Source organism: Fistularia commersonii, chromosome 27 (assembly GCF_037954325.1).
Source record: "Fistularia commersonii isolate RoL2024-O1a breed Wild chromosome 27, RoL_Fcom_v1.0, whole genome shotgun sequence".
NCBI lineage: Eukaryota > Metazoa > Chordata > Actinopteri > Syngnathiformes > Fistulariidae > Fistularia > Fistularia commersonii.
In genome coordinates, this window is record NC_141310.1 from 4,612,709 (window position 1) to 4,637,934 (window position 25,226).

General features: G+C 42.6%; 2 protein-coding genes and 1 long non-coding RNA gene across 5 annotated transcripts; 2 read left to right on the top strand and 1 right to left on the bottom strand.

Moving 5' to 3' along the window:
- The first annotated feature begins 1,818 nt into the window (after window positions 1-1,818).
- On the top strand, window positions 1,819-10,218 carry mthfsd (methenyltetrahydrofolate synthetase domain containing). Of its 2 annotated transcripts, none has more exons than XM_086174494.1 (8): window positions 1,819-1,941; window positions 2,033-2,136; window positions 3,540-3,653; window positions 4,414-4,527; window positions 4,645-4,735; window positions 5,618-5,730; window positions 6,076-6,201; window positions 7,220-10,218. In XM_086174494.1, the coding sequence occupies exons 1-8, from the start codon at window positions 1,914-1,916 to the stop codon at window positions 7,934-7,936; spliced, it is 1,407 nt and encodes a 468-aa protein (XP_086030620.1). In that variant the 5' UTR covers window positions 1,819-1,913; the 3' UTR covers window positions 7,937-10,218. The 2 variants fall into 2 exon arrangements, with proteins under 2 accessions (XP_086030620.1, XP_086030619.1); XM_086174493.1 differs by lacking the exon at window positions 3,540-3,653 and adding an exon at window positions 3,717-3,830.
- On the bottom strand, window positions 8,618-14,654 carry foxf1 (forkhead box F1). Of its 2 annotated transcripts, XM_086174496.1 has the most exons (3): window positions 14,397-14,560; window positions 13,283-14,288; window positions 8,618-12,166 (listed from the first exon to the last, which is right to left on the bottom strand). In XM_086174496.1, exons 2-3 carry the CDS (start codon window positions 14,259-14,261, stop codon window positions 12,003-12,005), a joined length of 1,143 nt encoding a protein of 380 aa, XP_086030622.1. In that variant the 5' UTR covers window positions 14,262-14,288; window positions 14,397-14,560; the 3' UTR covers window positions 8,618-12,002. The 2 variants fall into 2 exon arrangements, with proteins under 2 accessions (XP_086030622.1, XP_086030621.1); XM_086174495.1 differs by having other exon boundaries at window positions 13,283-14,654.
- Window positions 14,655-15,181: 527 nt separating this feature from the next.
- On the top strand, window positions 15,182-24,620 carry LOC147217856 (uncharacterized). The gene is made up of 2 exons (XR_015108853.1): window positions 15,182-15,509; window positions 23,696-24,620. It is a non-coding gene; the product is annotated as an uncharacterized LOC147217856 (long non-coding RNA).
- The last annotated feature ends 606 nt before the right edge of the window (window positions 24,621-25,226 follow it).

Below are 25,226 nucleotides of genomic sequence, written 5' to 3' on the forward strand. Positions count from 1 at the left end.
CTTCAAAACTGACACCAACACAACCATTCGACCAGGATTTCACTGGAAAGTTGCGACCAGTATGGTGGTGGGAAGGATGACTCCATCTGTTGGAGGGCTCTCAGGGTTGCGTCAGGGAGGTTAAAGTACAGTGGCTGGGGAATGTGGTGTTAGTATCATAACATGTCACAATTCAAACCGATGACAGTTTGAAGAATTGAGATGAGAATGCAAGTCGTGGAGGTCAGACCTAACATTTCTATGATTTTCTTTTGTGATACTAGACTGAACAGCATCTGGCATCCGAAGGCCTGGGAATGGTGTTCGGTATAGTTATAGTTATCTAGTATACACACATCTGTATCTCTTTGCTGAGCTAGCAAACCCCACACACTGCATGACATCAAGTGTTTTGGGTTTCCATTTCTGCTCTAATTTTTACATCTCCTCAAGCAAAACAAGGGGCAACATTTATTTATATATCGCCAACTTTGAAATGGCTGTTGCTTATCATAATCCACCTAAATTTCTTATCTAAGTTATCTAAACAGTTATCTAAGTCCAGTAAATAAAGAGCGTTTGCTTTATAACATGCTTTTTTAAGATGAAGACTGATGATAACTAGAGTTACAGTCATCTTTTTCAGGCTACCTTTCACTGTGCATTGAATTTGTCCTCTGATCCCCATGGAGGAAATTCCTTTGTCACAGCAGCGTATCAGTTATAATGTCAAAAAATAAAAAAGTTTAATGAATATATAAATATAAATAGACAGACAGAAGACAGAAGACATCCACGAATAGACAGCAACAGCAACAACAACAACAACAACAGCAAGATCAGAGATAATAATGAACAACATAAAGGAACAGTAGGAGTGAGAAATACACAGCCAGAACTAAATGACAATATAAATACAGTGACAATAGCAATGACAAGAATAAAAGAAATAAACAAAAGTAGGCAGGATATGTGAGGGCTGGGACCAACAATCATCTTTGCAGCCTCCAACCATTGTCTCCTGAATGAAAGTTTTGTGTAGGCTATGATCATGCGGAACTTTGCTGTTGTGAATAATTTATTTGACTTCCTATAGATGCACTCTGTGTTTCATTGAGGCTAAATAATTAAAAACATTGTATTTACTGTCCTAATGGTTCTATGCAGTTTTCAAATTCGAAGACAACAACCTGTCAAATATAGATTTAACACATAGGTGTCAAACTCTGGCCAGCAGGCCAAATTTGGCCCGCACTGTAATTATATTAGGCCCGTAAAGCCATACCAAATGACTACTAGAGCTGGCCCATCGGTATAGTCTACATTGCATATATTGCTAATTCTACAAATCCCAGAATTTTCCGCTGGTGTTTTGGCATGAAAATCACAACAGGATCCATAAACGCCCTCTCCTCTGTTGACAGTAGTCATAGTGACCTTATGCCAATACTGGCACCCTGCAACTTAGGCAGCAAACAGGATTTTGCATGTTTGCATGTGTGTAATATTAAGTTATATATTTCATAGTATTAAGCTATGCTTGTTCCATATTTAGTTTTTAAGCTAAACTTGTTTGGGTCCATATGAAAAGGTTCACTGTTGTATCTGGAGGAAGGTTTTTGTTCAATAAATATCAATGTTCAATTTTAATGTATCAATTTGGCCCAATGTATATTTGAGTTTGACACCCCTGATTTAACAGAATGGATACATGAAAACAAATCTGTACACTGGTGATTCCACACTCGCACCTTCGTGACAAACGGGTCTTTTGTATCATTCAAGTGAAAGACAGTGTCTGATCATCTTCGCTTTTGTTAAGAATTGTCCCTCCGTACTCGCCGTAGAAATGATAAACATTGTCAAGCAGCTGTTCTTCTCCTGTTACGTTACAGACTCACGTGTTGGATCGCCTAAATCTCAGAAGCAACACGATGGATCCCGTTATCAAGATAAGTCCCGGTAGGTTTAATGCAAAAAAAGGTTTGTTATGTATTATGTATCCCCGTGTAGGATCGGTTCTGTTAGCTAACAAGACATTTCGTCTCGCCAGGAGCTACGAAATGGGACATCCGTCAAAAAGTGTGGGATTACATCGAGGACAGGAACTTAGCCAACTTTCCGCGGCCCGTTCACAACCGGATCCCAAACTTCAAGGCAGGTCGAAAAACCAAAAAACACACGCTGTACATCTCTAACAAAGCTAAGTTACTGGCTTCTTTCTGTCACTTGCTGCTAACCCGCTACTGCTAACATCCATCTGTCATTAATGCTATCGCTTCTCACAAGCTTATATAAAGGTCAGTGGTTCTTAACCTCGTTGGAGGTACCGAACCCTTCTTTATCGGAAAAATAAAATATGATGTTTTCAAATTCAAAACATAGGTATATATTTTACTGGTGCACAAAATGAACTGAGAACCATCAGCATCACTGTGTTCAAAGAACAAATCCAGCAAAACATAATCTTCACACAAAATCCAAAACAGTTAAGATGCTGACACTCATCACGTAGCTCAATCCATGTGAATCCACGTTGTACGTATTTGTCCGACCGCTTATTATTTTTTTTCCACGATATAACTCGTATGAAGGGATTCAGATATTAAGAAAGAAATCACACAACGTTGCATCAGGACAGTCACCAAAATCCCTGCGGCACAGATCGGCCAAGTGATGTAGCGTGATCACCTGCAGCCAGTGATGGATAAACGGGGCGTGTTATCATGAATGATATGAGCTGGGTGTTTGTCTTGACCTCCGGCGAACCCCCAAGACTGACTCACCAAACCCCGAGACTGACTCACTGAACCCCTGGGATTCCATGGAACCCAGGTTAAGAACCACTGATATAGGTAGTTATTCAACAATGGCACCGGGTCGGGTGCCTGGATCTGGGTATGAGTGATGTCGACGTGGAATTATTAAAGAGATTTCCTATAATAGAGCAAATCTAGACATTTCTAAAGGTCTTTATTTCAAAGGCAGCAATCTGTAAAATGCTGGGACTTATACAGAATCATTCTGTCTGGATCTTCTTCACATTTCAATTCAACTGCAAGGGTTTTTCTTCCTCTTTAGCATTTGGTTACTCCTGACTAATCTACTCTGTAGCTGCATTTGACATGTTTTAATAATTTCATCAAACCATCACTTTGGTGCAGTTCCTTTGATATTTGAAGTCACCCTAAACTCTTGAGAAGTTGCTGTGATGTATATTGAAAAAATCCAGTGGATAAATGACTTGAATGACTTTTTGACTTTTTAAGGCTGTAAAATTTACAGGCATTTAAATGCTTATTTGGATTTGTTACAATACTTGCTTATTTAATGACACTAGCTCCTCCAGTTTCCATGGCTGGTCCCATTATTTTCCTCAGCTTTCTACATCCTGTGTGTGCGTGTGTGTGTGTGTGTGTGTGTGTGTGTGTGTGTGTGTGTGTGTGTGTGTATGTGTGTGTGTGTATGTGTGTGTGTATGTATGTGTGTGTGTGTGTGTGTGTGTGTGTGTGTGTGTGTGCGCGCGCACGCCTGCATGTGCGCGTGCGTGTACTGGCCAGGGTGCAATTCAAGCATGCAACAGGCTTGCTGTCCTGCCGGAGTTCAAGTCCAGCCAGACAGTCAAAATAAACCCAGACAGACCTCAGCAGCAGGCTCGCTTTGTCACTTTGGAAGTAAGTTTGCACTGAAAACAAGCAAAAACTACACTTGTGCCCTCCTTTTTTTTTCCCAACTAGGGTGCTTTCACAGCTTGTGCTAAAGTGTCAGAGATGCCGGCATTTACCCAGTCAGCTGAGGTGAAGGTGGATCCCGATAAGCCACTGGAAGGTGCACGGCTGGCAGTGCTTCAGGTGGAAAACCTTCAAGAACAAGAAATGAGTCTCACCGGTTTTCCAAACTTTCGGTTCTGAAATCCTTTTTGTTTTTTCTCATGTACCTTTGACGTTTGAATCTAAGGCTCATTTTAAAAATTGATAATTTTAAAGGTCTAGTTCAATCATAATTTAAATCAATTATAGATAATTTTGAATTTCATTTTCAGAGCTGATTGAAATGGATACAAAACAATAAATTCAACTTCCTTTTGGATTTTGTAAATCAACTAATGGAGTTTGCTTAATAGCTGTAATGTTATGGGTCATTTCTGGCTAATTTTTAAGTTAGTTATTATCTTTCTGATTTTCATGGATTTCTTTGTGTGTATTTGAATAGTTTTTTTGATTTGTTCTGGTATAGACTCGGCAGGCCATTACTTGTATATTTTTTCTCAGAATCATACCACAATCACAGGGGGGTCCAGACACCTATTTTGAGAATCTATCCTAGATTTACACATAACCCCTAACTCTGACTTGTACTGTTCCATTGCACCCCTTTCTGCAAGCAGATTACACTTACGGCGAATGGCGGATAATGTTTGGTTAATCTTTGCAGGCACAGAAGACTTTGTTGGTCCCGACTCCTCGTCTTCGCACCGGCCTTTTTAACAAGATTATTCCTCCCCTGGGCGCCAACAAAGAAGTACTGCGCAAATGCTCCTCTTCACAGGTCTGAGATTTTTGACGTCATCTGTTTTCGCACACCTTTCCACCCGTAATTTTCCAATAATTGCCCCAGGAGTCCCCGAAGGCAACATCTGAAGTGGTTTTATGTGCGTTCTTGCAGGGTGTGAAGGAGTTCAGCATGCCTGTCGGCCTGGATGCCAAAGTAAAGGTCGACCTCGTGGTGGTGGGCTCTGTGGCTGTATCGGAGGGAGGTGAGGCACCGTCACTTTGGTCCCGTGCTTGCAACCCCCCCCCCCCCCCGCCCCACAAACACACAACCAAGCTAGATAGTGTGCTTCAAACTGCGAAGACTTGTTTATGGAGCTTTATGCTGTTTTGTATTTCCAATTATTAGAATCAAAAGTCAGTACAATAAAGTCTTTGAGAGTTAATACAAGGATTGATGCCTCCTGAGGCTTCAACAAATGCAGTGTTTTTTTCACTGCAGTTGCGATGAACACTGCTTTGCTGCATTTTGGGAGGCGGGCAGAGCCTTAACCAACCTTAAAAGATGATATTCTGCTATTGTTGCATTTGTCCCAGCCCACTGAGGCGCCAACACTCTTGAAGGGGGAATTTGAAGAGGGAGAGAATTAAGAATGGGTGCAGATGTGTGTAATCAGATACATTTTGGATCCTTGGTGGTTTTGCTGATTTTTGCCCACCACATAAATCAACACAATATCAAACACAATGCATTTCAATCTTAATTTCAGAAATGCCTTAGATAACTGATGTAGTGCCATGGTAAAAAAAGGCATGTTTACCATGGGCACGAAATCTTGAATGCCTTTAACTGTACAACACCATGTTGTTTTCATAAAGCGGTTATTTTTATGATTTGACAACAGCGCATGACCTCAACATGCAATTCAATTATAATTTCATGCAGTCTTTAGAGGGAAAATTCCAATTCTTGTACATCTCAAAAAAACAACTTTTGCCTATTTATGATTAATCCTTAGATATAAGTATACATATTAAAAATTGTAGCACTGGTAAATCGCTGGTGATTTGCAGTAGGTCCGGACTGTTAGTAGCATTAAAACATATCATGCATGAATGCTCTCTTTGGGTCTTGCCTCCTGCTTCAGGCCTTCGCATTGGAAAGGGAGAGGGCTTCGCTGACATGGAATATGGTATGATGGCCTCAATGGGAGCTGTCACCGAGTCTACCGTGGTGGTTACCATTGTCCATGACTGTCAGGTCGGTTTAATTATTTCATTTTATTTCTTTCCATCTTACCACAATAAATTAAAGGTACATGTTTTATCTCCACAACGCAATGGAGATTAATGTTTGTAGGGTGTCCAGCATTTTTCCAACATGTTAAATAATTATGTAATGTTTTAATGTAATATTTGTTATCATTATACAATAGCAGTGCTAATGTCTGGGAGACAGTGGATGATGTTGCACTGTGATAACATAACAATTTTTATTAATTGTACTCTCATGTACTCTGTAATACATCAAATAGTATAGCAGGTGGCTTGAACAGTTTGCATTCTGCTTAACAACCACTTCAGATTTTGCTATCTATTTATTTAGGTGTTGGATATTCCTGAGGAATTAATCGAAAGTCACGACTTGACAGTGGACTACATCCTGACACCTACCAGAGTTATTAAAACAAACTGCCTGTTCCCTAAACCTCAGGGAATTATCTGGAATAAGGTAAAGTTAAAAAAACATGTCTTTGCTGTATCCGATCAATAGGTTACTTCATGACCATCTAATATAAACTCGGAGTCCTTGTCTTTTCATCTCTGGCTGTATGACACGAAAGTTAGGCGACTTGGGTTGTTCATAGATCGGACCGTAATCCAAACAAGGTGGCAACACTGCCCTCCATTGGCCACATAAGGAAATTACAACCTATTGACAACCGCTTTGACCCCTTAACTATGCAAGAAACCAGAAATTTCCTACACTCACACAAACACACACACACACACACACACACACACACACACACACACACACACACACACACAATGGAAAAAGAATGAAAAGAGAATTAAAAACTAATCCAAAATCAGAAAGGTATTAGTCACTATACGCATGTATATATTGGCCTTGATTTAAATGTTTGCCTCCGCCTCTGTGACAATGGCAGAAATTGTACTGTTTTTACCTGCATAGCTGTCTAGATTTGGACATAATAGAAATATTTTTCTCACCCTACAGAGAGCGAGCGAGCGAGTGTGTGTGTGTGTGTGTGTGTAAAACTCTGGGCTCCTTATGACACGCTTGTAAGTAAACAGGACCCAGTGACCTCATAGGCAGGAAGGCCATGTCTGATCATCAAAGAGTCCTCTGCCCAGCCAGCTTGGCTCTGCAGGGGCAGGGGAACGACAGGTCAAACAGGCCACTGTAAAAACAATAGCCTTGTATATCCTTTACAGGACTGGTCAGCATCAAAGCCTGCCAACACACTTGAAGTAGCAACAAATCAAGACATCAGTCTTTATTTTTAACTGCTTGGGAAGTTGAATGTTCTGCTGCCATAAAGATAGTTATCATGGCATGGGCTTGGGTAGGATGAAGTAACACCAATCCATTTGTCAACATCCATATTGTTATTATTCATATTAATCTGTTGGATTGCGACAGTGGCTCATTGTGCGTATATGCAGTAAAGCCCCCCACCACCCCGCTTTTGGGCCTACTAATATTACCCATTTTTTGTCAGCTTGACACGGAAAAGCTGGAGAAGATTCCTATTCTGAAAAGGCTGCGTGCCCTGGAGGAGCAGGATGGGAAAGACACGACTCTGGGATTGGTACCTGATGCCGCAGAACCTTCTCCAGGGACTTACTCCAAAGGCCAATCCAGACAGAGGCCAAAGCAGAAGCTACAACAGGACGACGCGGGGGAATCCGGGGAGTATCCCATAAAGGAGAACCAAAAGTCCAGACAGCGGCCAGCCAGGGTATGGAGAGGCAGCCGAAGACAAAGTGAGGGGGAAATGACTGAAGAAAGAGGGAGAAAAAGTGGGGAGAACCTTAAGAAGAACCCGGATAATTCTGAGGGCGAAGGCACATCCGAGCGTAGGTTCCCACCCAGCGTTACCACCGTTTATCTGGGTGGAATCCCTGCTGGATTACGCGTCAGTGAGCTGAAAACTGCGCTCAGAGAGAGAGAGGCGACGCCAATTAGGCTCACCTGGCAGGGAGCTCAGCACCGGGCCTTCCTGGACTACATCGACCCGCAGGCTGCAGATTTGGCCCTACAGGCCCTGCAGGGGCTCTCTCTCAATGGTCATGACCTGCAGGCTGAGCTGGCCAAGAGCCAGCGCGGGGGTAAGAGGCCTCCCACGTCCAAGAGACCAAGACCGCCGTCCGCCCCGAAGTCTAAACCGGCACCGCCAATCACAGGGGACGATCCCCAAGAGAAGAGCGAGCAGTAATTGCAACACTTGACACACAGTTATTTGACACGCACAGTTGTGGTGCGGCCTTCAAACGCCTCACCTGTTGCTTTGTTTGCTGTTATTAATAAAACTTAATTATTAGGAGCAGAGCTGCTGATAAATTCTAACCAGCATCACAAAAGCAAATTGCAGCAGAAAGAGTTAGGAAATTAAATAACATTCTGACTCACAGTATTGCAAAGCGCCATAATTGAATATACCGAGCTGATGTAGGATTTTTTTTTTTTTTTTTTCATACACACCTTGTTTGTGTCACGGCTGTTTCACCTTATTCCCTGAAGGCCCGTTTTTAAACAAGTCTTCCTCTTCTACACTGCAGAGAGTATACACAGTCCACGTTTAAACAAATATAACATAGATTGTGTTCAGCACAGTCGATGGTCCTGAGCCGGCAGTTATTCATCAACCCCAGAGAGAGCCGTGCTTTCAGTCATGGGGCAGCTGCTCTCCGCTTTACAAGCGATAATTTTAAAAAAAGACCACAAGCCAAAGAGAAACCCGTACATTTTGTCATGCAATTTTCACCTTTTTCCATTCATAAAACACCAAGTTCTGCTAATAATCTCTCCTTTTCAAGTGAGGAGGCCCAACTCTGGTTCCCATTTGGCACAATTGGTTTGAATTGTTTGCAAAATACTGGGCAGCTTAAACCAAATCCATAAGCTGCTTAAATACATCAGCTCAGTTCAACATCACTTTTATTGCAGAAAACAGCAACATGATGACTCATCCTCATGTAGTTCCTCAAACACTAAGACTTGTTTTTATTGATCGCTGAGAAAACGTTGCGACATAATGTAGGTTTATTTTTTAAGTTGCTAACACATTAAGAGGTTTGGTTGAAAATTTGCTTTGGATTTCTTTTTAGTAGATGTGTTTTTTTTTCCCCAGTTCTTTAAAAACAGGAATTAACATTTGACATTTTTTTAGATGGGTAATTTTCTGTTTTGCGATCAGTTGGGTACCAGTCTCAAACTCTAACATTCAGTACTAACAGTCCAAGTGCTGCACGGGCGATCTTCAAGTGCTAGTGACTGTAACGCAGTATTATATTCTCAACTAAAGTATTTGATTGTGCACATACAAGTGCAGTGTCCTCATTTACAGAAAACGCGATGCATTGCTTTTTGACAAATATCTGGGGGGGTCACTTCAGCTTAAGTGAAATATATCAACAATTTGACCGAATGAGAAGGCACTTCCCGTTAGGGAACATTATCTAATTTTTACATGCCGGATTTGTCAACATATTATAACTAAAAGATCAGTTTTGAAGCTTTTGAAAACAAAAACTGCTGAAGGACTGAGTCTCACAAAACCTCTTTACACAATATTCCCAACAACTGCTTTTTTTTCTGTACTCATAAATGGCGGGGACATTTTTCTATTGGTCGTGGGTTAAAGTGCGGTTAAGTAACTTAAAAGTCCTGTAGCACCATCAAACTGCAATATTAAGGTAGCACACGTGAATCCAGCGTCTGCACTCTAGGGCCCGATAGCAGGAATCTTGTGTCTCCAGGTCACGTTGGACCTGCTGTGCCAGAGATGTGCCCTGTTTTCACTGAAGACTTTCTGATGTTGGGACACAAACACACAACGTGTCTGTCTGCAAAGAGCAGGCTCGGGGGCTTTTTCTGGAACTGTCATCCAGGCCTGGCCAGCAGACAGCTGTGGAGACCCGTCTCACTCCCTCAGCTCCCTGCAGGACACTGAACCTCAGCAAATGTCATCAGTCGGTTAATGCGAGGTTCCACTAACCCCTGTTCTGGATGGCATGTCCATTTTCATGGGGTTCAGTCAGTGGTCACGCTGTGAGAACGTGCACGTATCAAAACGCACACCCACATTCGGACGATTACAACAGGCACACAAACACACCTCAAAGCCCTTATTAGCACACTGAGAGCACATCTTTAAAAACAATTCGGTTACATCTTATCCCTTTTTGGGGCTGCATAAATTGTTTGGCGCCAAAATAGATTTGATTCACGTTTTTTCCACATTTGGAAAATCAGACATTTGCTTTTGAAATCAAATCTGTGTCCAAAAATGAAAGAATTAATATTCATACAAGACATCTTTGCTTTCTTTTTCAAACTCATGTCCAACCATAATATGTTGTTTTCACTCATTTTGTGATTTTTTTGAATTAAAAAACAAAAAACAACTGGAAATGAATTGAGGACGTGAATACACTCAGTTGCATTTAGTTCAAATGACTAATTCCATGTTGTGAATTAAATATTCCTTTGACGTAATCGACTTCTGTTTTCTGTATTTCTACCTATTGAAAGCATATTTTGAAGGGGAAAAAAAATCAAATAGCAACTTGGGAATAATGAATGATGTTTCATCTCACCAAAATCAAAGCAAAAGATATTCAGTAACTATATACACACATATATAAACATAATACATACATATATCACTTAGATGGGCTGGAAGATGGAATGATGAACATACATGTATATAGATTAATTTAAACCAGCCCCTTTTATTTGATGTCTCCCAAGCAGTATGTGCAAAATAATAGTTTTGACATCATGATTTTGAGAAAAATAAAAAATAAAAGAAACAAAGTCCAGCAGAGCAATCACAGTAGACTTTAGACTCCCCCCACCCCACCTCCACCCGCGTCGTGGGTGACTCGTCCGCATCGCCGTGCGCAATGAGAGCCTCCGTGGAGAGAGCGTGTCGACGCTGACTTAAAATAATTCATTTATTTTGATTTCACATGAATTCATCGTGGGTTCCCAGATAATCGCCCTCTCGGTTTCTCAGACGTCGTGTTGCAGGACGACCGTGAACCCACTCAAACCCACGTGGATAACTTTTTTCTTTTCTTTTTGGGTGCAATTTGACTGAATGAATAATTACAAACCTGTTCGATTATGCAAGAACTAAACAGCTGGTCAAATAGCAGAACTGTTCTTGCAGAAAATAAAAAATCCAAATGACTGACTTGTAAAAACGATTGCCTACTTTGAATGTTATTTCTTTATTTTTATTTTTTTTATTCTTTTGCTGGCGTGTCTGTTTCTGGTGTCCCGAGTAAATTCACCAGGAGTTATGAGAGTGTGTTGAAAAACAAAACAAAACAGAAAATGATAATAATAATAATTTAGGCCTCAGCAGCCCATGGATATATTTTATTTCTTATAAAAAGACTTGTTGTGATAAAAACCTAAAGATTGTCCCTCACTGATGGACCCTCGAAAACCCCTTTATAACATAGTAGTATACAGTGCTGAAATGAATGATCTACATATCCTAACACAAACCACATACCGGTGCTTACAATATATCCTCCATTTTTTCATTTTAAAACAAATATAAGCGTTCTGACAAATATTGCCAATAAAGCATATACCTCCTTGGCCAAATCGCCTGAAATTAAAATATGTAGGCCTTCAGAATAAATTAAAAAAAGGGTTGCGCTTATAGGCTATTCGAAAAGTGCCTTCATCGTTTTATACAGTCTGGGCTTAATGTCCATAATTGTTCATTTAAAAACAATTTCAAAAAAACATAAGTCCAGAAAAGAGGGTAAAGGTAAAAAGAGTCAGTCTAATTTGAAAACAAGTAAAAACATAAAAGAAAACCGAAGTGTGCATTTTTTTCCTTTTTTTTCCCTTTCTTTCTTTTTTTTTCCTTTTTGAGTTTTTCAACGTGGACCTACTTTATCACGTGGAGTGGTATTCATCCGCTCTGCAGGACGTAGTACCAAACAGCAGCGGGGCTTCAACCCGCCGATCGACGCCATCAGGCACTTTCGATTATTTCATATTATTATTACGTGGTCGCTGCGTGCGTGACGGATCTGCCTCCCGCGTGTCCGTGTCCGCCGCCGCCGCCGCCGGCCCCGTAGGGCGGGCATAGTCCGGGAGGGGGGGTCGAACCGCGCCTTCGCGTCTCTCAGTGGTTATTCTATTTTAATTTGTTTTTCCTCGATTGCTTTGTTCTGACTCCCCCACCAATACACGCACACACACGCACACATATAAACACACACATCCCCAACCCAGGGTCGAGGTCCGCGTCCTCACATGACGCACGGCTTGATGTCCTGGTAGGAGACCTGCTGGTGGTGATAGTAGGAGCCGCTTCCGGGTGAGTGCATGGCCGAGGACGTCATGGCGTTGAACGAGAAGACGAACTCCTTGCGATCACACATGCTGGGGGACTGGGAGTGGTACCGGGGAATACCTGTAGAAAACACACATACACACACACACACACACACACACACACAGACACACACACACGCACATCAGCAAGCTCCAGTCACAGGTAACGAGACCGAAATACACGCGGGTTTCCCCGTAGGGTCATCCACAAAAAACAGGATATATTTAAAAATATTCATATGTGCTTTTATTGTGAAAGAGCCTTTTTTTTATTAGATCGGCTGATTCTAATGATCAATAAAAATACAGCTAACAACAATAATATATTGGGACGCTCGCATCAATTCTAGAAGTATTGTTACGTGACAACGTCGCTCTTGAAAAAAACTTTACGCCGCGTTTTTATAATTTACGATCATTTCCATGTTTAATCTCAGGGGCTACTTTAGGAGGATCTCACTCCCGGGGTCCCCTAGAAGACCTGGTGTCCGTTCTCAAAGACGATTAAAGTTGACAAACCAAAAGAAAAAAAAGAACAAGTGTGTGTGTGTGTGTGTGTGTGTGTGTGTGTGTGTGTGTGTGTGTGTGTGTGTGTGTGTGTGAGGAGGGAGAGAAGGGGGGGTTAATTGACAGTGGTCCTCTTTGCACGCCATTCCCGGAGGACCCTTAGCCCCGGGCCCCGGGGGCAAGGCGGTCCGTTGTTTTTCTCCTTCCCTCCCGAGCCCCGGCGCGGCTCCGGGCTGTCCCGGCAGACTTGCCCTCTTCGTGCCTCTCCTCTACCCCCGGACACCAAAATTCGGGTTTCTAATCCCTCGATATTATGTACAGTTTTTCACTCTTCCATCTGCGAGCTATGAATATTCCTAGTAAATAAATTAATGAATAAATAAATAAAAATAAAATAAAAAGGCCTTTTTGGGGTTAGGGTGCTTGCATCACCGTCCATCCTCCCTCTTTAATGGCCTTACATATTCCAGCGATAAAGCCCGCGCAATAAAAGCGAATAAAGTCACCCGATAAGTCAAAATAATTTAGATTTCAAATCAAAAGAAATCCTGCGAGAAATGCTAAATAATTCAGCCTGTTCTGAAGAGTTAGTTCGGAAAAAAAACTTTTTTTTTTCTTTTTTTTTTCTCTGTTTTTGTTTGTTTGATTTTTTTAATGTTGTTTTATTATTTACAAAGGGCAGCCTTACCTTGCAGGTCCGTGGCTCCGTGTCCGTTCTGGTGCAGGTACGGCTGCTCTAGCGAGTGGGTGGGCAGGCTGGGCTGCAGCGGGTTGGCCCCCGGGTTGCAGGGAGACAGCGGCTGCTGCTTGATGTAGGAACCCCCGTTGTTGAGCGACGCCGACGGGGCCGGGGCCCACGCCGAGGCCGAGCTCGAGTAGACCGGGTGAGGCTCCATCACCCCCCCGCTGGTGAGCAGAGGCGAGGCGGAGTTGTCGTGGTGGGGGTACTCGCTCCCGGCGGACCCCGTGCAGCTCCCCATGTAGGAATGTCCACCGTTGGACGACAAGTGCGTCATGGAGTGTCCGGCCAGTCCCATCCCCTCCATGTTACCCGCCAGATGTCCGTTCATCATCCCGATGGCGCTGTCCGAACACAGGCTGTTTGGCGGGCAGGGGAGCCCCCCGCCGCTGCCCTGGAAGTTGTACGACTCGGGGATGTGGTTGAAGCCCAGGCCGTTCATCATGCTGTACATGGGCTTCAGCGCCTGGCACTTGCGCCGGAAGCCGCGGGGCCTCCGCCTGAAGGAGCCCTCCTCGAACATGAACTCGCTGGCCGGGTCGATAGTCCAGTAGTGGCCCTTCCCCGGCCTGCCGAGGCCCTTGGGCAGCTTGATGAAGCACTCGTTGAGGGACAGGTTGTGGCGCACGGAGTTCTTCCATCCCTGGTAGGAGCCGCGGAAGAACGGGAAGCGGCTCTGGAGGAACTGGTAGATCTCGCTGAGCGTCAAGCGCTTGGTCGGGGAGCTCTGGATGGCCATGACGATCAGGGCGATGTACGAGTACGGCGGCTTCTCCGGTCGGCGGATGCCCGCGTTGGTCTTTTTGGTTTTCGTCGTGGACGAGGCGGTTTCCATCACCGCCGTCTGTCCGTGGGGTTTCTCCGGGGCAGACATGGGGCTGCTCTGGGCAGGGGTCTGCGCTGGGGGCTGCTGGACCTCCGCCGTCATTGGCTAAAACCGGTCGTCGCGCAACGGCTGACAGGAACAACAATAACAATAATAACAAACGCGACTGCAATACCGAAAAAAAAAGTTGGCTTGGTTTGTCCACCTTTAACAGCCGGAGGAGCGGCGTTCACTCACTGGCGAAAAGACCCGTTACTTCTGCGGGCCAAACGGAAGGACTGCTCTGCCTCCCCCCGCTCCGAAGCGTCGCGCCGCGTCCGAAACGGCATGAAGGAGCAGCGACGGGAGCCCGCTTCACTTTCCACTTCACTTGGTGTGTCGTCGTGCGTCCGAGGAGCTCACTTTTTACTTATCTATTGCCATCGGCGCGCTGGAAGCTGGATGTCTTGGCCATCCTGACGCGGGGGACCCGCCCAGGCCCCTCCCACACCAGCGGTGGGCTGCGAGCGTGCACGCCCGCGCGTGTTTCGCTTTTCAGGGAACACACACGCACACACACACACACACAACCCTTACCCTTTCCTTACATTGAAATAAGGAATTTATCCGCTATGTATGTAACTTAAAATCTATACGTCACAACGCGGCGTGCGGCAGGACGAACATGGCGCTCGTTGCGTCACGCCGGTCCTCCGGGGAATTATTCCCGGGATTAGATAAGAGCCTTGTTTTCTCCCACACATTTCTCCCATTTTTCCTTTTAAAATACCATTTCCACGATGAAAGACTGAAAAGGAAACCTTTAACCGATATTGATTGAGTATATTACAAGTCTAAACTGTCTGCGCCGGAAATAACTGACCCCGTTGTTACTAAAGCGTTATTGACCATTAAATATCTAAGAAAAGACGCTGAGGGAAAAGTGGGTTTTCTTTTTTTTGTCCCAAGAACGTGCCCCTCATATTTAAAACCAGCCTCCCGATTTCTTCAAAAGATAGACAGGAACATGGGCAGGATGTTTATATAGTAAAGTGTAAACATTTTCCCGGGCCTTCTTTAAATAAAAAAAAAAAAAATCATGCAAAAAGCTCCCTTTGGATCAGCTAATACTCGATCTGATGTGAAATGACCGTCTGGTCGCAGCGACTCGTGGAGACGTCGGACTTTCTTTTTTTTTTCCTTTTTTTTTGACAGGAGAATATTGTTTGTGTAATGCAGTCATAATATTTACGCAGGGACGCCGGAGGAGTGAGGTGGAACCTCCGCCGAACCGGGAGCGCACAACGCGGACGGAGATTCTCGGATCGACTCCTACCAGCACTTTGCCTCCGGAATGACCCACGGAGAAAAGTAAGGTGGATTCAGCGGCTTTTTGTTTTGTTGATGTTTTTTTTCCCACTCTCTCTCACACACAGAGGGGACAAGCAGCGATGTAACTGCGCGCACCGTTAGAAAACAGTATACCCTCCGTAATATTCCTGTACAATGATTAAAGGAATATCTGATCATCGCTGCTAGAGCCTTCCTCACTCCACGCTGCGCATTTCAGTCAAAATCCAACTGATGCACATCAGTTTATGTTTATCCGCCTGTTTTCCCGAATTGAACGGCTAATTGTTGTTAGAGTCGCCGGCTGTTACGCAGCGGCGCACGGTGGGCTACTGAAAGACGATCAGTCTATAACCTAAGACTGTTGACAGTAGGTTGCTTATTGTTCCCTGGAGATCTCCGTGGCTGCTGCCTGCGAAACCCCTGCCTCTCCGTGGGCAAACTTCGAGTCAAGAGCTCTCGTTTCAAACCCTCTTTATCAGACTGTTGTGACACGTTTCCCGAGTTGACAGGTTTGTGCGTAAAAATAGGACTGTTTATGGGATCCGTGGCTGTGCGTAAATGTGTCCAGTTCCTATTTAATTGTGCGTAAAATGTGGGAGAAAGTCAGTGCTATTCTAAGGAGGAAAATAATCCATAACATTTTGATATATTCAATTTAACGTACGTTTTAATATATCAGTGATAGTTATGATTACTGCGCGCTCAAAAAACAAAACAACAAAACAAAAAAAAAACAAAAACAAATGATTGCTTAATTCCAGACGATTTGCCGCTGGGAAGCGAGAAAACAACCCACTGTCAAATTTCCATTGGCGCCAGACGTTCAGCTTTTATCTTTTTTTTTCTTTATAACTCTTTATTTTTTCTTTCTCTTCAATGTCATGGAGATTCAAACTCCCGCGGGGCAAATGAACGTACGTATTGTTTTAACCGGAGCCCGTACGAACGCACGCACGAAGCGAGGGCCACACATTTATCAGTCAGCCAGGACCACCCAGCGCGCACCGGGGGCAGGCGCGCTCCCGTCCTCCCTCTGCCCACTGCATTTAATTACGCCTGATGACTTCATTCCATTAAAGCCCCCCACTTCCACACGCCCAACCCCCACGCAAATTCGCCTCATGTCATGTTTTTATTTCATTATTTGCTATAAGGCCCGGTGCAACTCGTGCATCTCCGCACCCATTCGAAGGGGGTCATGTTTGCGCCATCAGTGCGGAATGGCGGTGCGTCACTCCCTGCTGGCCTTCATCTTCTCCCCCACGAGGACTAGAAATAACTTTTCTTTTAATACTGAATATTCAACGAGCTTTATATCAGCAGTGCAAGTGTAACCACCCGACGCCTAATGTGAAATCTATCAAGGCCTCGTTTGGTTAATTTGCATGTAAAGGCAGGAAAGTCACCATAAGTGTATATTCCAGATTCTATTTGTCACCCAGTCTTAAGTCCCGAGGTCAGAGTTTCCCCGCGGCTCCGTCGCACACGAACCCGTGCACTTTTCCATGACGTCCCATCATGAAATATTTTGACAGCGCTGCATCCTCAGGAATGCTCGGCCACTTGAGGTGGAGGTAGACCGCAGAGGGCTGCAGACCCTGACAGGCTTTCCGGGCCGCCTCGCCGTTATTTAGTGCCCCGACCCCCCCACACCCCTCCTCCATCCAAGTCACGATAGAACTGCATTCTGAGGCCACATGTGACCTTGTCGTTCGTTCTCTGGATGAAATGTCGTTTAATGTCAGCCTACGTCACCCGGAACTTGTTGTCGAGCAACTTAAATGTGAAGAATTTAATTTTTCCCTTTTTTTCTTTTTTTTTTAAATACCAGTAAGGTTCGTCTTTTTCTGCGCAAGTGAAGTCATTTATCTTCAACATTTGAATTCTCAATTAAAAAGTCGGCAACCGGCCGGGCTTTCGTGTTTCATATCACATTTAGTTTTCTTGTTAATAAAACTTCCGTGTGACATTATGGCTGTGTGGAAGAAGGCCCTCGGAGGGTCACCTGAAGGCCTCCCTTACACACACACACACACACACACACACACACAGACACACACACACACACGCACACACACACGCACACGCACACACAGGGTGGGTGACCATCAGTTCACCAGCCTGTAACTTCAATCAAAAGCAGGTTTACTTTCAAATATTTCGTTATTATAATATAATATAATATAATATAATATAATATAATATAATATAATATAATATAAATCCCTCTCATCCACAACCATGAATGTCATTACGTCTTAAAACATTTGAGTCATTATAAATCAATAAGATAAAAACGATTCAAGTTTTTTTTTGTTTCCCTAAATAAATGGAATTAACTCACAAAAGTGTAATTTAGTGTCGAGTTAGTCACCTAAAATAACATGTATTATTATAAATAATATTATTAGAAGATAGCAAAGAGTAAAACCTGTCAATGTCGGGATTGAAAAGGTTGAAGGCTGCGTACCACGGTGGCCTGCAATAGGACTAGAGGAAGACATGATATTTTTTCTCTTACTGATGATGTTCAGAATATTTATGTAACCCCCCCCTTTAATTATTAATGATTATTTTATTCAGCAGAATGAAAGCAACCAGCTGGCTTCATAAACAAATTGCATATGTTTTGCATGAGAATAATACAATTATAATACAATTAGCATTAGAAAAAAATGGAAAATATCAACAAAAGAAAAACGACAACAATAAAACAGACAGGGTTGCTATTATGTATAACAGATACATGTACGCCTTTTGAAATAAGAATATTACATAATTTAAAATGAAATTAGGAATTTGTAGGAACTGATATTATTAATTGAAAGGTTTTTTTTTTAATTCTTCTGCTGTTACTTTAACGACGCGCCGGAGGAACATTGATAACATTGTAAGTTTGTTTTTTATATAAATGTATGCATTTTTCTTTATCAAATCCAGCTTCCTCTTCACCGTCATCCCGGTGTCGCCCGGTGTTATCATCCCGGAATTTGTCGCGTTAATTGAAAACAGCGCACTTTGGGAGTGGGCGGGCCGCGCTCCCGTCACTTTCCCCGAGCGGTAGGTGGCCCCGCGCGTTTCCCTGGCAACGGTGTTTACGTGAACGTGAGGTGACGGCAGCGCCGGCAGCCAATCTGCAAGTGACATGAATTTGATAGAAACAAAAATAGTCCCCTTCTCGGACCGACCCCGGAGACTATAGAATTGAGTTAAACCGAATTACATTTTTGTTTTAAATGAAACGAAATATCGCAAGTGGAGCTGTTTAAATCACCTGGGGCGGGTCGATTCCTTGTCAATAATTGATTTATTTGATATACACAGAGATTTGGAGCCGCTCAGACCTGAAGTGTTTATAATAATAGCTATTAAATTGCTGCATTTATTCATTCATTTTTAAATTTTTTAAAACCGGATAACCTTAATGGTATAATTCTTACATAACTGGGTTGTTTGACGTCACTCTTTCTCATTGGCTGATGGCCGGGGGGGATCCATATACATCCGGTTGCCGCGCGCACCTGTTTCCCTTCTCACTCACACCTGCGGCACCGGAAGTCACGGAGGAAAAGTGGGGCTTTTACCGTGACGGAGTGACCGGAGTTGCCTTTTAATCGACGGAATCGTGAGTCTTTAAATATTTATTTCAATGTGCTCAAAGCAAGTGACAAAAATGTGACATATAAACGTGTAAATAATCCTTGAATTAAACCGTGATCTCGTGGCATAAGCGTGGCCTGTGTGTGTGTGTGTGTGTGTGTGTGTGTGTGTGTGTGTGTGTGTGTGTGTGTGTGTGTGTGTGTGTGTGTGTGTGTGTGTGTACACACGCACGCACATGCGCACACGCACACACACATGCGCGCGCGTACGCGTATATGTATGTATGTATGTATGTGTGCATGCATGTATGTATGTATGTATGTATGTGTGTATATATATATGAGATTAATAAAACAGTGCAAATGCAGGAATCATTGATGCAAAGGTTTTTGTGAAAGCTCGGCCACCCCAGTTAACGTCACATGGCAGAGTTTCTGCAGTCCCTTGTGAACACCGGATTAGAGAGTCCACTTAGATTGTCTTTTCCCTAATTCTCTACTCCTTTTTTTTGTCACATTGAAATAGACGTGCCTTCTTTGCCAAATTTGGCTGCTTTTGGCAACTGATTCCGGACAGGGAATGAACAGTTATAATAATAACGAAAAAAAGTGAATAGATTTGTAAAATTCTTTCTGGTTTATTCTGTGATCATAGGAACCACCACATCATTTGAGATGAAGGACAGCAGTGGGGAGGATTTGGCAGGTTCAGAGCTTTTACAAATACCAAACTGTCCAAGTGCGGTTAGCACTTGCAGAGGAAAATATTCTGTAATTTTAATACCTGCTCACATTAGATGGGAATTTCAGGAAGGTGAAAAATTACATTTTAAAACAAGGAAGAAAAGGAAAAATAAGGTCAGAAATAAGATGCACAGAGGGGAAGTGAAGATCTGACCGCAACCTCCATTAATGTTGTTACATAACTGATAAATGATGTCACTATAAGGAAAATGATCAATTTGATTAGGACTTATATTACTATATTCTAAAATCTGCATTTTATGCAGTTCCTCAATGATAATCCTCCCTTTTTCATGATAGATATGCCGACCTATGTTATTGAAATTTATCAGGCATTAAACACTGTAGCTCTGGTCTGTGGTACATTTTGCTATTGAAATTAATTTAAGCTATTTTAGTGGAATGCTTTCTGATAAGGTTTCACACTTTTTTGTTTATATTTATTCTCATAGGAATAAAACAATGTCGATATGCTCGTGCAAAGTCTTGTACAACGGGATGGATTAAATGTATTTCCTTAAATCTGATATACCTAGATTTTTTTCATATTTTTAAAAGCATATTTTATTCAAAAGAAAACACTGAATGTTTTGATTTGTTTTTTATTTTTGTTTCTAGCTATGCTTGAATTTGTCAGAGATGTCCACTTAAAAATAATTAAGCAATGAGAAATTTGTTCCTCAAATAAATCCTGTTGATTCCCGTGGCATAGATCTGAATTTTATTTGAAGATGCATTTTCTCAACATGCACCCGGAGGACAAAGAATCTTTGAAGGAGAAATTGTCTTGGCACAAAGGGGTCATGGGTTCTGCTCACTGATCGCCTTCAGTCCTGAATCAGTGACAATCAGTGCGTATTATAAAACAATATATTGCGATCCATTCCATTATTTACATTAAAGGATGAAAAACACATGAATATTTCCTTCAGGGTCCTCATTGGCACTTAGCTGTACCACCCTTGTCTGCCGTCTTTGCTCGGGACATTCGGTCTGTCCCACATAGAGACTGGGAGCCGGTTTGTTGCCCCACCCTGCAGCCATGCACACACACCTCCCCAAGCTGGTCCTTCATTGTGTGTCTGATGCAGGGAGAGACATCAATAATAAGAGCTGAAGCAGAAACCACAGTTGAGAAGACAAAAGAGCGATGCAGGCCACAGTTGGCAATGCTGCAGGTTAGCTCCTTTGATTCTGCCTTGATGGCAGTTTGATGGGTGCAGATGGGGCAACATTGGTTTGTACGTATGTGTTTACAGAATATGTTTGGTGTTTACGCATAGCCCACCAATCCTTTTTTTTTTTTCTTTTCTTTTTTTTTTCTACTCAAAAGGGGGATTTTCCTGTGGCAGGCAGCTTCGGAAAAAGCAATTAAGAATTCCCAAACAGCACACCACAATGGGAGATATCATTTGTGCAATGTGTGCTCCGCGTCCCTTGCAGTTTTTGTCAAGAATGGCTTGGATATTTTTAATCTGCACACAACCGAACCCACCTACAGACAAACCACAAATTGAATGAACGGGGGTGGGGAGTGGGGGTGGGCATTGTAATTGCCTATTATGGAGCTCAAACTCCCCTGTTCTGCCATAAACAGCTTTGGTAGTTCACAACTTGATACCCAGTACTCCAGTCGGTTTGAAATTAGGGCATATCCTCATTGTCTGTGGGAACCCATCGGCAGGCAGCGGTTGGAATCAGTCAGGAATGCTTTGGGAGGGTAACTGGATTCGGTTGTAATGCCCAGCTCTCCACCGCCGAGCACTAGGGTGGGAAAAAGGCCGAGAGCATTTCCTGAGTGGAGGGGGGTCCAAGTGAAGCATCACACGCATGGGCATTATGTGACAGTGATCCTGCCAGGTTTTAGCCTATGATCCCACATTAGGGGGGGGACTGCAGTCGGGGAGTGTGGGTGGGGGTGCTGTGGGCGCACTGGACAGTGCCAGTGAAAGAACAAGAAAAAGGACCAGGAGGAGCTGGATGGAGGACAACTGAAACATTAATTCTGTTAGTTTTAAAATGTAATCTTTGAAGGAATGGCTTGATGAAGGAGAGCGACAAGGAAAAAAAATCAGAGTTGCAAAGTGACGCTGCTTCCTACCTGGTTTTATTCATGTCACCCCTCTTTCCCCACTACACACACACACACTTGAACGGGATGTTTACTAGAAATAGATGTCTATTGTATGCTGTTTCATTTTCTTTATGGAGATGGTATTAGTTTAGTTTCCAACAAAATACCAAAACCGATTGAACTGATTTTTGTAGGTACCTTAAATCAAAGGTTTGAAATTGGTAGGACCCACCCTGACAGAGGGCGTTAATAAATATAGATAATTTGAAAGGGCATATTTCTTCACAAAGTCTCGGTTGTGTGGTCTCTGTGTAAGGCAAATATAGTGCTTATGTGTCTGATAAGAATGATGGACCAATGATACTCTTTTGGTCATTTTGCAATCAGTAGAAATAAAAATACTTTAGATCATTATTCTAAGTAAATTGCTCGCCTTTGAATTGGACTCAGAGTAAAGAACAACACCGGTTTCTCATTTAGTGAAAAATCATTAAAAACAAAATAAAGGAAACAGTAGTGAAAATCCTCTACAAAACTATTATAATCGAAAACAAACCCATTTAAACAATTCAGCTCTGCATCATTTAATGCAATATGGCGTTTTCTTGGAGCTCTTGTTCACAATTACAGTAAACAGTCACCTGGATGACTTAGACACCAAAAACCATCTGTATCTGATTTACAGCAGATATCACATGCACATGGCACCATCAGATGATATTTTGTTATTTGTAAATTGATTTGGTTTTTATGCAATACAGATTGCTGACACTTTTTTGTGAAAATGTGTTTTGTAAGCGCGCGTGCGCTGGCAGCTTCGCGAAGTTAATTTCTGCAAAACTTTATCAAAAGCCCCTCATAGTCATAACAATGTATTTTGCAATTATTCCAAAGTATTTGAATTTGTAGTCAACGTTTTCCACACACTTATTGCCCAAGAAATTGTGTGTAAGAATAATTTTGATCCCTTCAACACTTCAGATTTTGTGCTTTTTGTTATGACATTGGCGGGAGTGAGATTATGCTGGTGATAACAAGTGTCCGTCTACATGTTGCTCAGTCAATCGATATTTGCATCTTATGTGAGTCAGTAGCTGGTGAGCATAAAAATATTTTGGCTTGATTGTGTATTAATATATTGCCTCTCTATTTCTGGTGCTGGCAGCCAGACATGGCTGCTGTTGCCTTGTGTAAATGTTGTGATGATCCTGGGAGGAATTTCAACCTATAGTTGTCAAAGGGCTTTTTATTTCCACCTGCTACCGGCCTGTTTCCGTTGGTCTGCTCTATAACAATGGTACTGGGAAAACTGTGCAATGTGATTGATGTTGGACTGTTTTCGGTCCTTCTTCAGATTGGGGCCTAAGAGGAAGTGGCTATTCCTCCCCTCCGCCTCCACTACCCTGCAGTAATGCACTGCTGAAGTGGGCAAAGTGCTGATCAGGACTTTCTAACACATCCAATTTTAACAAAGTGCCAATCAACCCAAAGGACAAGTTGGCAGGCGCATATAAACAGGGTTTTATGTCTCATAAGCCAATTTACTGAATGAATTTACGGCACACAACTGAAGAGCTTTATCCCCTCCGACTCGTCTCCAGCCAACACTGTTTTTCTTTTCCTGTCTGAGGGCTCTGGTAGGTGAAAAGAGATACAGGCTCATCACGAATACATTCTTTCCATTTGGCAAAAGCACAGAGTAGCAAAGAAGGTAATCTATCAACCAAATTGCAGGTGTCCTTCTCCTTCTCTATTTCTAACTGTGTTTCTCTTTCTCCTTCCTCTAGACTGGAGTGGGCAGGCGTGTGGCTTTGGCCACAGGAAGCTTTGAATTCTTTGGAGAATGGGAGATGTCTTATGGGGAGACATACTGGCCCCCCACCCACACACTCACCACCCCAAAATGACCCCTGACCCGTTCATGTGTTTATATCAGACCGTGGAAGTGAGAAATAGTGATGAGTCACTCTGGCTGTGTGTTTACACTCTGGAGTCACGCAAGGAAGGAAATCAGCCACGGTCTGCTACAAGTGGCGAGGTGAGAGAGAATAGCTGCAGTCCCCCAGCGCTGCAGAGATTTACCTCTCTGAGCCAGAATTTATTTCACGTCATCTCCGCTACAAAGACTTTCGACCAACAGAAAGCAGTAACATTTCAGGCGCGGACTGTGGTAGTCAGAGGGAAATGTATATTTCAATTAATTTCTGCTGCATACTTTTTAAAAGCCTTCTCAAATCAGTGAATAGGACGTCTCGTCTGATAAAATGTATATGTTGCTTTCAAATTGACTTCCGAAATCTAACAAGATAAGAACTATACACCAAAACCTCCAAAGAAGAGTCAAATATTAAGTAATATCATGTCAGGAATTCATCCCTACTGACCCACAAAGCTGTTTTAAAACTACCAAAGATAAAAATTAAGTGACCCACGATAAAGGTGTTTCAAAATGATATGTAATTGAAGATAAATTTGCATGTAAGCTTAGATATATGCACACAAACAGAGACTTATATTATTGTTTATATCAACGACAGAAAATGTATCGTCAAATTGACATTTAATCATTTTCCAAAATGAAACCTGCCAAATGTCCCCTTTAGTTGTTTCACTTACTTTGTATCAAATTAGAATATAAGAAAATGATTTTGAAGAGATCCTCAGGATGATACCAGTTGTAAAAGTGGTCGATTTTAAATAAAATGTCTGAAAGCAGATTTGCACCTTTTGAATTCTTTGCTTCAACAGCTTGTCATCATTTCTCTGCCTAATTCAGAAAATGTGAAGAATTAAATGGCTTTCGTGGATTTGATCAGAAGTGTTCTGTAAGGTGTGTTTACTGTGGCTGAGATGAACGTTTCAATCAGTGTCATCGCCCTTAACGCAACTATTGTTTTCAAGAGACCGATGTACTTACTGCACTTATACTTGGTAAATAAACACAACACTATTTTTTTCCGTCATTATGCTGGTGCAAGTAACTTCATTGCTGACTGTAATGAGTATCCTGTTACACACCCCCGTACACACACACACAGCCACAATGAAAGAGTCAAAAGTTCTCATTTTGGTCGATCTTTACTGAATTGTAAGTCTTGTCGGGGGTTTGATTGATAGTTGTGTTTATCACCATATTATTAAGTAATCAGTCTCACCACAGCTGGGTCTGAAGCTCCTTAATTCCAGCTAAAGCACACAGCTTCATGCTAATTAAAGGTTTGGTCAAAATGTTTATTTTTGTGAATTTTTAAAATACAGTTGACTGTGTTTCATGAGAGCACGATCATTGTTGTATTTGTAGCTGCTCTGGAACATTTA

Coding starts and splice junctions, on each gene's coding strand:
- mthfsd (XM_086174494.1), top strand. CDS start 1,914: ATGGATCCCGTTATCAAGATAAGTCCCG. Junction 4,528..4,644: donor GCAAATGCTCCTCTTCACAG/GTCTGAGATTTT, acceptor GCGTTCTTGCAG/GGTGTGAAGGAGTTCAGCAT. Junction 5,731..6,075: donor CCATTGTCCATGACTGTCAG/GTCGGTTTAATT, acceptor CTATTTATTTAG/GTGTTGGATATTCCTGAGGA.
- foxf1 (XM_086174495.1), bottom strand. CDS start 14,261: ATGACGGCGGAGGTCCAGCAGCCCCCAGCGCAGACCCCTGCCCAGAGC. Junction 12,167..13,282: donor CGGAGCCACGGACCTGCAAG/GTAAGGCTGCCC, acceptor TGTTTTCTACAG/GTATTCCCCGGTACCACTCC.